Below are 15,641 nucleotides of genomic sequence, written 5' to 3'. Positions count from 1 at the left end.
TGTTTGCTAGTTTGTTTTTTGAGCCATGTGCTCAGGTCTGTGTTTAGCCAGCAGTTAGTTCAGAGCACAAGCCGATTTTCAGGCAATGTGCGTGTCATTTTCTAATGCAGGACCAAAGCTCGTGGGTTAGCACAAGAGTAGCTTGATCGTGGATCAACACTATGTTTTTTTTGTTTAATAAATAGAGGAGAAAACACTTGAAAGCTGCAGAAGTTGAGCAGCACAAATTGATCTCAGTTGACTCTGAAATCACACAGGCTCTGAATAAGTTTAGAGTACAGTTTATCTGGGGAAAAAACTGCTGAAACATTCAGTTTCATCCGTAGCTTCGGGTGATCGATCTCACGATGATCTGGGGAACCGTTGCGCGATTCTGACAATTAGCATTAGTGCCATGTCAACATCATCTTCAACACTGGCATGTCGACATCACGAACCCAAGCACCGCCCAGTTCCATGACCCCTCTGTTGCTCAGGTGTAGACGTTCGCCATCGCCTCCACCACGTAGGCCTAGGCACCGTGCCAATGGCGGGCACTAGCAGCCGCAAGAGCAGCACGTGATCAAGGAAGTAGGTGGTGTAGTGAACTATCTGACGCTGATGTGCACCAACTATGGCGACTGGTAGCTCCTAATGAAGGTAATGTTGTAGGCTCGGGGTCTGTGGGTGGCGGTGGAAGATGGAGTTGACCCAGATGATGAAGTTGGGTACCACATGAAGATGGGCATGGGCGGCGGCGGTTTGAGTCCATCTTGCGTGTTGTTCTGGCTGATATGGTCGCCACGCTAGCTGCAAAGTGTTCGATGAAGGAAGCGTGGGAGGCAATCAAAACAATGAAGATGGGCATGGAACGGATGCGCAAGGCCAAGGCACAGGTGCTCAGAAGGGAGTTTGAAGCTGCTCATTTCAAGGATGGGGAGAACATTGAAGATTTCTCCATGTGTCTAGGCAGAATGATTAACATGCTTTCCATTCTTGGTGACACCATCAATGAAGAGCAGGTGGTGTAAAAGTTCCTACGCGTCATACCATCGACGTATCCCCAGGTGGCACTGTCAATTGAAACTTTGCTCAACATTGATCAATTGTCCCTGGAAGAAGTCACCGGTCACCTGAAGGCTGATGAGGATCATCTCAACACTGACACCAATGATCGCTCGTTTGGACAACTCCTTGCTGACTAAAGCTGAATGGCAGGAGCACAACTGCAAGCGTGATCAGAACACTGGCTTCAACAATTTCCATCGTCGCGAGCGTGGTCATGGACAGGACACCAGATCCCATGATAGTGGCAACAACGACGGGAAGGACACACACAACAATAGACGTGAGGCAAACCAAGACAAATGTCGCTCTTTGGTAAGCTCGATCATTGGGCGAGAGTGTTGCAAGAAGAAATGAGATGAGGCCAATCTCACGTAGGTAGAGGAGGAAGAACCTGCGCTACTCATGGTGGTGGCCACTGACACGAAATGTGTTGGTGCACATGTACTACTAAATGAAGAACATGCATATTCGAGGCTCTGTAGACAAGGTGGCGCACTGGACTCGCTTTGGTATCTTGATATTGAGGCATCAAACCACATGACCAGGAACAAGGAGGCCTTCACCGATCTCAACACAGGCATCACGAGATCTGTTAAGTTTGGTGATGGGTCCACCATCGACATCTGTGGCCAGGGCTTTGTGAGGCTCACTGGTCATGGCGGTCGACAACGCTTTCTCATGGCAGTCTACTACATTCCATGGCTCCACAGCAACCTGATTAGCCTTGACCAGCTTGATGAGGTCGGCTGTCAGGTGATGTTTGAAGACAGGACACTACGGATCAAGGATCGTGAGCAGCATCTATTGGCTAAGGTGAGACGCACACCCAATCGGTTGTATGTACTATCCCTTCAGGCCGCATAATGCATGACCGCACACCTCGACGACGACACTTGGTTGTGGCATGCGTGTTTTGGCCACTTGAACATCGACTTCATCTGCACATTGGTAAGCCATGGCATGGTCCATGGCCTTCCGCTGGTCGATCTCACTAAGGAAATCCTCTCCGACTGCATGGTAGGAAAACAAAGGTGTTCACCATTTCCACAGAAGGCCAAGTACCGTGCAAATCAACACATTGAGCATGTCCACGGTGACTTGTGCACTCTGATCATACTGGCGATGCATGAAGGGAAGAAGTATTTCTTGTTGCTGGTTGACAACCGTGGCAGGTATATGTGGCTCCATCTTTTGCGCACGAAGGATGAAGCATCGAGCGCAATCAAGCAATTCCAAGCATCTACTGAATTGCAGGTTAGATGTCACTTGCGAGTTTTGCGCACCTACTAGGGGGGGGGAATTCACCTCCATGGAATTTTGAGAGTATTCCGTTGATCGCAGGATCACAAGATACCTCACCGCGCCATACAAGCCACAACAAAATGGCATGGTGGAATGACGGAACGGGGTCATCCTTGACATGGCAAGTTGCTTGTTGAAGACGAAGAATCTCCCAAGTGCTTTTTGGGGGGAGGTAGTGAACACTGCTGTGTTCATCCTCAATCACTCCCTGATGAAGGTCCTCAATGGAGTCACACCCTGTGAGGATTGGCATGGGCGCAAGCCAAGCGTACGCATCCTTCACGTCTTTGGCTATGTCGTCTACGCCAAGGTCACTAAGCCGTGACCAAATAAGCTCGATGATCAAAGTGTCTCAGGCATCTTCGTCGGGTATGAGGAAGGATCGAAGGCATATCGTGTTTACGATCTGGTGGTGCATCGGGTCATCGTGATGCAGGATGTAGTCTTTGATGAAATGGTGGGCTCGCGTTGGGAAGGACAAGCCAGCAAGGTAGGTCCCTCTGGGAAATCTAGTGAAATTTCACTATGGAGTACCCGGTGAACCCAACCACTGAATCCACTACACCACCACCACAAGAGATGATAACTCCAGCCTCTCAGCAGATGGATGATCCACTACCTCAAGCAAATGCTTCATCGAAAGTGCCAAATCCAGCTCAAGACCGAGAGATGGAGCTCGATGCGGACCATGATGAAGATGCGCTAAACATATGTGGAAATGAATTACCATTCGTCTTTGAAAAGTGGAAGAATTGGTGTGGTCGACACTAGCCGTAACTAGATTAGGAGGATTTATCTCTAATACCGAATCCGCGTAAGATTTCGCATCCCACATGATGCCACGCCAGCCTCTGGTTCCGTCACCGTTCGATGGAGCAAGCTCTAATTATTAGCCGTTGGATACCACGGTCGTGACGTTTTGCAGGCCCTATCCGACACGCTACCTTGGGCCCTGTATGTTCTGAGTATTCGTTCAGATACCATTCCACATCATTCATAAGTTACAGTGCGGGGATGATGCCATCTGACGGAGAATTGGTGGTAGGCCATGCCTGACCACATGATAGACTGTGGGGGGAATGACGAGAGCGAGAGGTTGCCGCTCTTGCCCTCCCCATCGTCAGTTGCCTGCTCAAGTTGCCACCGCCGGAAGCGCAGGCCTCCGGGCCACCGCCTTCACTCGCCTGCTTGGGCCGTGGCCGCCCTGCAAGGGGAACGACGACAACGAGTGCTAATGCGTTTCCACCACCATGGTCGCGCCGTCCCCCATGCACAGCCTTGCCGCCATATGTGCCCAGCCCATTGCCGACCCTCTGGCATGCCATCGCCGACCCTCTGGCATGCCATCGCTCGACATCCACAACCTCGATCGACACCCTAACACCGCAGCCGCCTGCTCCTCCGTGCTCGTCACCTAGTGTCCAGACCGCAGTAATACCAACACCACCGTAGCACAGCCGGGCCATTGTCATCGTCGCCACCACTGACGTCAAGGAGGACCACGTCAACGGTGGATTCCTCCTTGGGGATGTCGAGCAGATCGTCGATGTGGTCGAAGAGATCGCCACATGTCGTCTCTAGGATGCTATGCTCCCTCATCATCTCCTCAACGAATCTGCCACTTGCCAAGGGCGGCAACATCCATGCACGGGCCAGTGCCGCCCTGCCGCGACCGCTCCTAGATCCACCATCGCCGACCATTGTCCACTCAGATCTGGCCTCCTGCCACACAGATCGAGGACGAGCAACGGCTTGTCACACGCAGAAGAGTCAGAGTGTGCGCCGTAATCGTCGAGGTAGGTGGAAGATAGCGGAGCCAGAGTTGCTGTCATTGGACTCACTTAGGGAAAAATTTATCGGCGATAGAATTCCGATATTTTTGACATTTCTGTTTTATCGGTTGAGCCTGAGAAGTTTTTTTTATCGTCTAAATTTTTTATTTTTTTAATTTCTGTCTAACGGCACAACAGTACACCACTACTATTGTATATTTGAATCTGTGATACTATATTATTTATATATTATTATGTGTAATTTTTTATGTTAAATTGTTTGAAGATGATTGGTGTTATTTTCTAGAGAAATTGATCTGTTTTTTCTAAATTTTGATCGAAAAAGTTATCAATAAAACCTATTTATCAATAATTTGATAAATTTCTGCTACCGGTAAGTAAAACCCTGCACCGAGGAGTGCGGCGATGGAGCTCCGACTGCTGGCCATGCACAGCACGGACGCGTGTGCGTGCTTCTCCACCTGTCCCAGCTCGACAGCGCCGCCATGGCCACCATCCCGCTGATGGTCTCGAGACCGGCTGCGGCGGACGAGAAGGAATAGTGGGCTGCGACGCATGAGAAGGAAGAGTGGGCTCCGGGCATGGGTAGTGAAGCAGAGGGGCATGCGGCCGACAAGAGAGGTGGAACGCAGGCCTGCTCTGTTCTTTGGAAAATTTCTTCCCCTGGCTACGAGAACAAGCGAGTTTGGGAGCTTGGGATGGGGATAAGAACAGAATGAAGATAAGAATGAGAAAAGAATACGGCTGTACATCAGCTGATGGACCCACCTGTAAGTGTTATATGTTCGTAAAAAATTAAGCGCACAGCAATAAACAAGTATTGTTACTATTCACCTCCAAGTGTTATATACTATTCCTACTAATGTATTTCAAACACCCATGATGGTAAAATTTAATATTTTTTTTACCTATGCAAGAATAGGTACATATATTGTACTATTAAAATTAAGATGATAACTCTACGATTGTCTCGTATAGATACTTAGTTACAGAAATAGATATACGAGAAATCATGTGTAGTCATCTGCTTGAAGCTATGGTTACGGGTGGGTGTTTCGATCTCAAGTATGGGTACCTAACTTATAACAACATGTCTTCGCTCATGTTGTTTCGGTTATGATGTTTCTGATATCGGTATTATTGTTTATGAGAGCGAAAGTTAACCGAGCCCTTAAACAATCTATTAATCATGCTAACTAATGTATTAAACTCTCGACACTAAGTATATTGCAAAGTACATTTTATACATAAAACGTGAAATATTAAAAAAACTTTAAATAGTACAAACAATGTACATATAAAAAATTACCAAAGCATCTCTTTTTTCCCGATTACCTCTCTTGGGACATACTTATTTTTGACATGTATACGTGTGTTTTTCTTTTCCCTCTTATCTTCTCTCTCAAATTTTAATAAGTTAAGCTGTACCAAAAATTATGAAACTTGGCCAAAATGTAGATTACACCCTAATAAATCCATTTTGAGAAGTTGCACTTCAATTAAATGGATGTATTTGAAATTAAAATTCTTTAAAATTGACTAATTTTACAAGTTGGCCATCAACCATGGTCACACACCATCAGGGTTTACAAATGCGAACAAAATGCGCGAATATCGCCCCGATTCAAGCTCAGTCGCATTCCGAAAACCGACACATATTGGTCGAATTTGAATTCAAATTCAAAAAAATCAATTTTTTTTACGAATTTTGGCCGCATTCTTACCGAATTCTTCAAATTTTGACTAATATTCACGATATTCGACAAATGCGCTGTGTTCGAATTTCGAGCCTCACACGCATTTGTGAACCCTGCACACCATGCGAGCACGGCAAGGCCGCGCATTAATTCTAGTGTAGTCTAATTCAAGTCAATGCTAGTTTGTTTTTTGAGTCATGCATTCAAATCTGTCTTTAGCCAAGTCGTCGGTTTAGAGTACAAGCCGATTTTCAGGCAATGTGCGCGTCATTTTCTGATGCACAACTGAAGCTCGTGGGATGGTGCAAGAATAGCTTGGTCTTGGATCAGCATGTCTGTTGTTTTGTTCAATAAATAGAGGAGAAAACACATGAAAAGCTGCGGAAGTTGAGCAGCACAAATCGCATCTCAGTTGACTCTGAAATCGCGCATGCAGACTCTGAAGAAGTTCAGAGTACTGTTCGTCATCTGAGAAAAAAAACCACTGAAACATTCAGTTATGTCAGTAGCTTCGGGTGATGTTCTCGCGGCGATCCTGGAATCGTTGCGAGATTCTGACATTACTTTCGCCACAAATAACATCAACTTTTAATCTTGTCACGTAATTGGGTGCGGCCAGATCCTGTTGTGACACTGAAGCAGTGTAGTGTCGCAGTAAATTACAGAAGAAATCTGCGGGGAAATCAGTGGTTGAATGTCGAAGGGCGGTGGCTTCTCAAGATTGCAACGTCGATGTGAGGACCTTCTGATGAGCTGCTACTTCTGAAATAGTTCTCAATTATTTTCTGTCCAACGTTAAGCTAAACGATCGCTAGATCTCACTACATAAAAAATAGATAAAAAAACACAAAATTAATAATATGTCATATTACGACATGTTATTTATAATAATAATGATGGGTCGTAATTGCAACCTGTTACTTATTATTAAGTTATAAGTGACGGATCATTTTAATCTTGTCATAAGTGATATATCAAGTTGTGGCCCGTCATTAATAATCAATTCATCGGTGACGGGTCATTCTAAAAGTTATTATTGATATGTCAAGTTGTGACCTGTCACTAATGAACAGTTTGATAAAACAGAGCAGGTAAAAGAATTTTAATTAATCAATCATTAGATATATTAGTCAATCGATTTTCTATCATAACTTACTTAAATTTTTCTTATATAGTAAATATGCACATAGAATGATGCTATAATTTTTCTATTTTATTTTATTTTTATTCTATTTTTTCTCACCTCGGTAGCATAGAATACGAATTATTCTATATTTCTGTTCAAATTTGATGTAAGGAGTGGCAGCTATGAACATAAACGTGTGTTCTGAAAATGATACAGAAACATAAGAGGGCGAGAACTCAATCTTGCAAGCCGTTTTTGGTCTCAAAAACTTCGGCAAACTCGACGAAGCTAGGGAGAAGCGGATGTACCTTTTTAGTAGATATTCGTAGAGTTAAAAAAACGTCAAAATCAGAGTCTATATGTAAAATTTATGCATATTTTACCGAATATCACTCTAAGTCACTTAATAAATTACAATTCGACACAAAAATAGTTATAAGTGACGGATGGTATTGGACAACGTATACTAGCGAAGGTCGTGAGTTCGATTCATACAGAACGCAAAGTATAAAAACAGTGTGAAAATAGTATATGACACGTGATGAGTGATGATAGCCTCTACGTTGGGATAACTCAGGTGAAAAAAAATATTTTTTTGACTTCTTTCTTGTTAAAAAATATAAAAAACGTTCATCAGTCATAAGTAACGGGTCATAACTGTGACCCATCATTTATGATTTTTTTATAAATGACAGGTCACAGTTATGATCTGTCACTTTTGAGCTTCATAAGTGACAGGTACAGTTATGATCTGTCACTAATATCTTTATTGATGACGGATCTTTATCCGTCATTTATAACTAGTCAACAATGACGTATTCGGAATGATAGATACGGGACCTGTCACTAATGACAGTTTTCACCCGTTACCTTTTTTTTCACGTAGTGTCTTATTCTCTTCATAAAATTGAAGCTAATAACAGTAAATTTAATGTCAAGAATTTAGTTTAAATTTGAATTAAATGCCAAAAATTCCTAAAGCGACCCGGGGTTGAGTGGCTACTGAATCCCTTTCTGACGAGGTCAATACAGTATGCTGCTGCTAACATACTGCGTCCGATCCGGTTCTCTTTTAGGACAACACCGAGAATTTCTGGAGTGCGTCAGTGGACTAAATAAACAGCATGATACAAATGAGCAAATGCGGCCGGCCGTGATCAAAGTCGGTGGACAGTGGACCAATGAATCATGCCGGCTAAGAATTTTCAGATTAGGTGCTGCCATACGGCCATCCTGAAGATTTTTCCCTTCGCTTATTACTTCCACAAGGGGAAGATTATAGAGCTCAAGATTATAACACCTTAATGATTGTCGATAGAGATTCACAGTTCCCATTCCCACAAGCCTGTTTCTACTTTCCTCCTCACATACAAATAGGCAAATTTGATAAACATGTTCAGATTTTACCTGTATATTGCCTGTAAAATCTTTATATTGATTGTCAAAACTAATAATCTGACTACTCAATGTGACTAACAACCACACCTTAACTTTTTTCCTAGCATTATATGTGCGGAAAGTTGCAAAAAAAATCAGCAGAAGCCGAAAGAGCTGCTGGCGCAACAAGGTCACGTCTGCATGGCGACTTCCACACGCATGCTGCCACCTGTCGTCAGTAAACCTCAACTAGTATATCTTGCTCCGTGCCTCCCTCCCTTTCGTTATTTCTTTCTCATGCTCCTCGTCGTGAAAGTTACCGCTAGAACGAAACAAAACGAAACCCTAAAAAGATGCCCATCGATCCATGCATATATTTATATGCATTTCTTCTTTTTTATTGAACTTTTCGAAGTTATTAGAGATACGTTTAGGCGGCCTGTCGCTGGCTACTTTAATTTGCATATAGGGGACAGGCAGTTCTAATCTTAGTAAAGACAAGAAATACCGAACAACTTTTCGTTCAGTGCGTTATTTGTTTAATCGATTAAGTTGATCTCATTGGTAATGCTCACCTATCTCATCAGAGCTTTAAATTTGAGCCAGCATGCATCGATCTAAGTGTTCTTATCTTTCCACTGAGCATGATCTGGTAAATTATTTTAAAAGAGCGAGGTATTTACCGGTAGCCGTCCGAATCCTGGTGACTGTTTCTAGACCACCCCATAGATTTTAATCCTGCGCACGCCACTGATCATAGCTCGTAAATATATTGGATTCAATTATTGAGATCAATTTAGAAAAAACAAAAAAGTACATGTCCTATATTGCAAGCTAGAATTTTCTCCCGTGGTCGAGTTTTTATATTGCAAGCTAGAAAACCTATGTTTGTGACTTTGTCACACATTTAATTTGGCTATGAGTACATGGATTTGCGCTTTTATGTGTAATCATCTCCTTAGCTTGGTGTAAGAAAAATTATCTCTCTTTAGCTTGAACAGAAGTAGGGGCACATTGGGAGTCCCCTTCCATAGCCATTAAAAAGAAGTGTACACAAGGAGTATTTTAATGCTAAGATGCAGGCGTTGGTGGTTTTGTTAGGCCCGATCAGTTTTTTTTTTCTTTGACGTGTTGAGGATATAGGCTAGCGATTAGTAAAATCTAATCTGAGTCCTAATCATCCCAAGGCACTCAGAAGAATATCCCAAATTCCTCAAGTTGGTCAAGGCTCTCTTAACAGATTTGCCTATCCAGAATCCAACCAAACCCATACATATGCCCATTGCACGTTTGTATTTTCCATTGGTGGTTAATTTAGTTTTTCTTCACATTTATTGTATCGTAAAAGTGGTTACATGTGTTTCGAAACTAGTGAAAATAGAAATATGCTTTAAGTTTTTAAAAGAAGGACAAAAACGAGGAACAAATGTATACTTTGGTCCCAAATGGGCTAGTCTAGGTCTATCCTCCATTTTTTTTATTACTATTTGCCATTCAGAACAATGACTAAAGTATTTAATACATATCCACTATGTGAAAAAGGCTAAGGGTGACGGGCTATAACGGATATTGGTGGTGGATTCCGCACCCGTCACCTAAAACGCGTCACTAATGACTAGTCATTGGTGATAAAATAAGGATACGTCATCGATAAAGTCATAGGTGATGGGTTGTAACCGTGACCTGTCACCTATGAGCGTCTCCCATGTGCTTGGGAACAAGACATAAATAACGGGTAACCTCTTTACCTATCATTTGTGTTAGGACATAAGTGACGGGTAACTAAGTTTTTCAAGCATGTGTTGGGGAGAAGCCATAAGTGATGGGTAACCTCTTCACTCGTCACTTATGTCTTTCACCCATGTGCTGGGGAGAAGTTATTGATGGATTAATAAGTCACCCGTCACTTAAATAAAAACATAAGTGACTGATAACAAACTTACCCATCACTTATGTGTAGTCTACACTGCATGATTATATTGTTTCCTTGCTGCATCCTGGAGCATAGTCAGGATTTGGCAGTCGACTTCTCCCTGTAAACAACAACAACGTATCCAAATCCATATCGACAAACACACTTATATAAGAACTCATTTCATCACAGAATCGCAAAGGTTACAAAGTTTCCTTAAATTCATTACTGAATCACAATTGTTATGAAGTTCCAATTAATTCATATTACATAAGACCTCTAAGGTTTTTATAGTGCAACTCACCATGTGGGTTAATGACTTCAGACATCATGAACTCGGTGATCCGTTGTTGAATCCTTGAGAGTGCACCGTCGTCGAGAAAATAAGCTAAAAAATCATGCATAATTTGACGTGTAACTAATGTCACGTTATCATGGAATTAAACTTATTACTGAAATTAGTATTGAATAATCTTGTATTGAACTTACATGGAGGGATTTGATATCCTTTGATTGGAGCATGATGAGCATGTTCCAAGCAACATAGAATCTATAGGCGTTACCCAGTGGTTGTTGGTGATACTGCAGAAAAGAAAATTTATGTTTAGATCGAAAGGAAAAAAGCTCGAAGGTACATCTGTTTGGTGGCACTTATTGCAAACCCAGTCTTGTGTGTCAGTCTGCAGCTGTCTGTTGCATTATAGTCAAGATCAACTCAAATATATTTGTCAAAAGCCATGCATAAAGAAGGATCGATTAAAGAACATTTGAATGTTAGCAAAGTTAAATATATAAACTAAGCCAGACAAAACTTACACGTCGAGGAATCCTTTTACTGCACTATAATCACGCTCTCTAGGTTTGTCTTTTAGTCCTATTGGTCTTGATGGGTCGAGGTACCACACCAAGTTCCACTTGAGGCAAATGACCAGTAAGATCTAATGACCACCAGTGTTATGGGCACCCAATAGGTAGTCCATTTTAGAATAATATTGCATTGCTCTGGCTACATAGTCCACAATGCAGTCGGGGTGAAGTTGGATAACTGAGATTGTAATGGCCTTAGGGTCAAGAAATCTGAGAGGCTCCTTAATCTTCTTTGTTTCTTTGATCAAGTGCCTACAGATAAGAATATAGTTAGATTCAAGAAATTAGAGATGTTAATTAATGAATGTCCAATTTCAAATGACTTACAATGTGAATATTCATAATAACGATACGTCTATGGTATCAAGGTTGAAGAGGTCATATAAGTAGCCGTCATCTTTTAAGTCATGTCGTTGTTTGTGATGTATGACTATGACTTGAGCATTGGTGTCTCTAGAAATCTGCATGTAGTAATTATGCAGGTCGACATATGCTTGTCTCGCTCTTGTTATGTCATCTCCTGCTAGCAAGGGCTTCCCATATTTGAATTTCGTATGGGCACTAGTCCATGCTGCTCTAATATCTGTGAACTTCTTCGTCGATACAATGACTTTTGACCTCTTCAGCATGTGTTTCTTAGAGCCTTTCTTCTCGGCTTCCTTTTCCTTCTTCTTTGGGCTCTTTAAGGGAGACGACATTGGAGCTGGAAGCAAGGCTGCTGGACGTGGAGGAGAAGGCAGTGAAGTCAGCTTCTCTGGAGGAGGAGAAGGCAGCGATGCCTTCTCTGGAACTGAGGGGTGTGGCGGTGGTGCACTTGAAGCTCGTCTAGATTGGGATGCACTAGAGACCACGATGTCGTCCCTCTTCCACTAGATCTTTTGCCGAAGAGTTTTTCCCAAAGTTGTGACTTCATTATTGGGGGAGAGGGGGAGAGCTCTAACACATCATCGGTGACATTGCTATGTACCATGTCCACCGTAACCACGACATAGTCAGCATGTATCGGGACCATATGTAAGATACGGACATCTGAAAGCACTTGGCCCCTTGCAACCTCAATAAGATACCCACCAAGCCTGATTACAATGCTACAGGGCATGAGCCCTTCTAGCAAATCAATAGTATATGGTTTAGTCATGGCATCAGCTACTTCTTAATCAACCTCCTTGGAGGCATATATACTCTTCCCTACAGTTTTGGAGCTAGCTTCCACTGGGATGGTAATCTCTATTCCCTGTGCGGCAAGTGTTTGCATGATGTTTGCATAAACTTTCCAGGTGATGTATTGTGTCCATACATCCACGTCCACTGCACCTGACATCTTTCTCTTCTTGTACATTCTGAGGTCTTCGGGAAAGCATATTTCCCAAACCTGAGAACTTGATACACCTCACACTCGACCTGTGTGCTCCGAGTTTTCTAGCATCGTTGAGAAAACATCATGTTCCCTAATCACGGTAAAAGAACCATGGCTAGCTTCGGCTGCATTTTCTTTTACTTTTTCTACGACTGACTGGGTTTCGCTGTTTCTAAATGTAATTTCTCCGCTTTTAGACAGCTCACCCCTTGCATGCAAATATGATCGTGATCATCCTGAGAATTGCAACCAAGGATTCTTGCGGACTTCTTTGGTTAACTTTCCATCCTCTGCCTACCATTTTGTCATTTTCCCCCACGTAATCGGTTATGTCAGTCCTGTGGTTGTGCTTGTTCCTAGCCCGAAGTTGCTTCTTCTCCTCACTCTCCTTTTTGAACTACTCTGAGTTCTTCATATGCACAAAAGCATACCAATCTTCCTCTTTTAAGTGTTTGTAGCTCTCGAAGGGTGCCACATCTTTAGCCAAAAACTAATTAAAAAGCTTGCTCTTAAAGCTTTGGTGAAGTTTCATGATCACTTTCATTGCTGCATTGACCACGGTGATTGTTTGACGCCCACTCATATTTTTAGGGTACTTCAGATACTCCTTGATGATATTATCAAACAAGTCCCTCTTAGCTTCGTCACTAAGGTTATCGAATTTAGTCGTTATTGGCACTCTCTCCCGAGCAATGAGCTCTGTGACCCTTCAGAACCTATTCAAGGCCTTCTCATCCGTAGGAAGCCCATCAGCATCGATTCCCGTGATGGTAACCTTGTCCATCAGCCACTGTGTTTATGACCTTGGCTTTTAAGCTCGTGCACCACTACCAGTTGTCTAGCTTGGAGAGTGTGCTTCCTCCATCTAGAGAGAAAACAAGGAAAGTTGACATAAACAAAAAATATATATTTCTCCATTCAAGAAGTATAAAATGCATTGACTCATATATATACCTCTTCGACGGGATTGTATTCTTCGCTACTTGCCCGATGTCGGTTCTCCCATTCTCACAGAATAGGGCTCGAGCTGTGATACTGGCTTTCGCTACTGCCAGAGGAGGATGACAGGTGTGGGCTTGTGGTCCTATCCACCCCATCTTGTACCGGGGCGGCCTCTAGTATTAGCATCCTCTGTGCTTGTAGTTTATGAGGGGTGATAGTCCTCTTCTACCCCATAAAAATCAAGTGTAGTATATTCTATTCTCAATATAGGAAAGAAAAAGAATCAAGGTTAAGAACAGGGTAGCATCAGTCTAACTACAAGAGGTGTAGAAAGACAGCTAATTTCGACAAATTCGTCTATTGAGAACAAGTGTAACACCTTAGACACTGCAAAAGCCTGAAATGTTACCACAACTACTCCACGAACTTGCCGAAACTATAAAATTTTGGCAGCAACAATATGTAGATAGTAAATGCCTATCCACTGCCTTTACACCCAACAAAGTGTAAAGCTACACCGAAACCCTCCTTGGGCAACGTACGACGCGTACCAGTACAAGTTGTTGTGAGCAAAAGGCAACATATTACTTCATATGAGGTGCAATACAAATGAATGCACACAGAAAGTAAAGCGTTCCTACGCCTGTAACCGTCGCTTATGAAAAAAAGCAAAGATTGCATTCGTTCAAATACAGCAGTGCTGCTTTAGTTTTTTTGTTTATTTTTTTTCCTACAACAGCTATGACAACAAAAGAAGGTACATTTTCAGAAACTATAGAAAAATATCTACAACTTTCGTGAAAAAATCATAACTTTATCTAGCCTCTAAGACTGCCTAATTCTCCGTTGGAAACAATGAACATAAATTGTCTAACAGAAACTGACAGCGTGTGCTTCTCCTTTTTTGTATCTGCTAAACTACATGTTCAAAAAAACACCATAATTCACCAGAAGCTAGAAATTTTCATAAACTAATGGTATACATTTGTTTTTCAGAAAAAAAAAATCATTAAGAAGACCTAAACCTTATCTGGACATGACCGAACTTTTCTGACGATCAAACAACAAGTTTAAATGGCCAAAATTGGAGTTCTACTCATCCTCTGAAGACGTACTTTGCGCTGTTGGAAAGATTATAAAAAACTCTAAAATATTGCTTCGGATCATACCCATAGAATTATTCCATTACAATGACCAATAACTGAAATGACAATCAACTTTCAAGGATGATATCTCTCAAACTATTATAAAACGATACATGTATTCCTATTGGTTGGCATGTAGTGAAATTCGTACCGAGAAAGACATGGTTACCACACGTGGACCATCTATTTCCTTGCATAATTAATAAGTACAATTTATTTTGCTAATCAAGACTATTTTATTTATTAATTTGCTGGTCTTCACATCCGTCGTGCTCAGCCTTTAGCAGCTCGTTGCACGCGAAACCGATCCACTTTAGGGCCCAGTACGTTCGCTATATGGAGGTGCAAGTCAGGATATTGACACGGTGATCTCTTTAACTAATCTTTATGGATTTCTTTGCAGGTGGTGTCTGTGGCATACATCAAAGGAGGTGAAGCTTTCAATGTCATTCCAGAATCGGTACGGTGACCCTGGGTGGCACCTTCAAGAGCATGACAACAGAAGGCCTATCCTATCTCATGAAGAGATTCAAAGAGGCGATGTACTTAGACATCCATATGTCCTAATCCTTGCTTCTAAAGCCTACAACTTGATTCCCAGTACCTTGCATGATGGCAGGTGATACAAAGGCAGGCCGCCGTGAGCCGCTGCGCTACGACCATCGACTTCATGGAGGAGAAGCTTCCGCCGTACCCGGCCACCGTCAACGACGAAGCGATGTACGCCCACGCCAAGGCCGTCGCGGAGGGCATGCTCGGAGAGGCTAACGTCAGGCTATGCCCCCAGCTCATGACAGCCGGATAAAAATGGGAGTTGTTAAGCTGTACGTGTGCATGGTTTGGGCACATTTCCATTCTTTCAAGCAGTTGATGTGTTGACAAACAAGCAGCTTGTTATTTGTCATTTTTAACATGTAAGAGTCAATTTAGAATTATGCCAGGCCCTCGAGCACAAGTTCACCACCTCAGATGATGAGTGCAAGCTGTTTGCCATGGAACATTACCCTGACTTCAGATTTTCAGAACGGTTGAAACTACAGCTCAAACTACTAAACTAGGCAGTACAAACTCGCTCG

The 15,641-nt window shown here is 42.6% G+C and overlaps 1 protein-coding gene across 1 annotated transcript; it reads left to right on the top strand.

Annotated features, from left to right (window-relative positions):
• The first annotated feature begins 773 nt into the window (after positions 1-773).
• LOC133901443 (uncharacterized) lies at positions 774-15,370 on the top strand. Its single transcript, XM_062342814.1, has 5 exons — positions 774-1,001; positions 1,198-1,359; positions 1,423-1,860; positions 14,969-15,025; positions 15,185-15,370. Exons 1-5 carry the CDS (start codon positions 774-776, stop codon positions 15,368-15,370), a joined length of 1,071 nt encoding a protein of 356 aa, XP_062198798.1.
• The last annotated feature ends 271 nt before the right edge of the window (positions 15,371-15,641 follow it).

This window comes from Phragmites australis, chromosome 20 (assembly GCF_958298935.1).
Source record: "Phragmites australis chromosome 20, lpPhrAust1.1, whole genome shotgun sequence".
NCBI lineage: Eukaryota > Viridiplantae > Streptophyta > Magnoliopsida > Poales > Poaceae > Phragmites > Phragmites australis.
The sequence above is the reverse complement of the archived record's forward strand: the minus strand, read 5'-3'. Positions and strand labels throughout refer to the sequence as shown.

Coding starts and splice junctions, on each gene's coding strand:
- LOC133901443 (XM_062342814.1), top strand. CDS start 774: ATGGTCGCCACGCTAGCTGCAAAGTGTTCGATGAAGGAAGCGTGGGAG. Junction 1,002..1,197: donor ACACCATCAATGAAGAGCAG/GTGGTGTAAAAG, acceptor GCTGAATGGCAG/GAGCACAACTGCAAGCGTGA. Junction 1,360..1,422: donor AAGACAAATGTCGCTCTTTG/GTAAGCTCGATC, acceptor AATCTCACGTAG/GTAGAGGAGGAAGAACCTGC.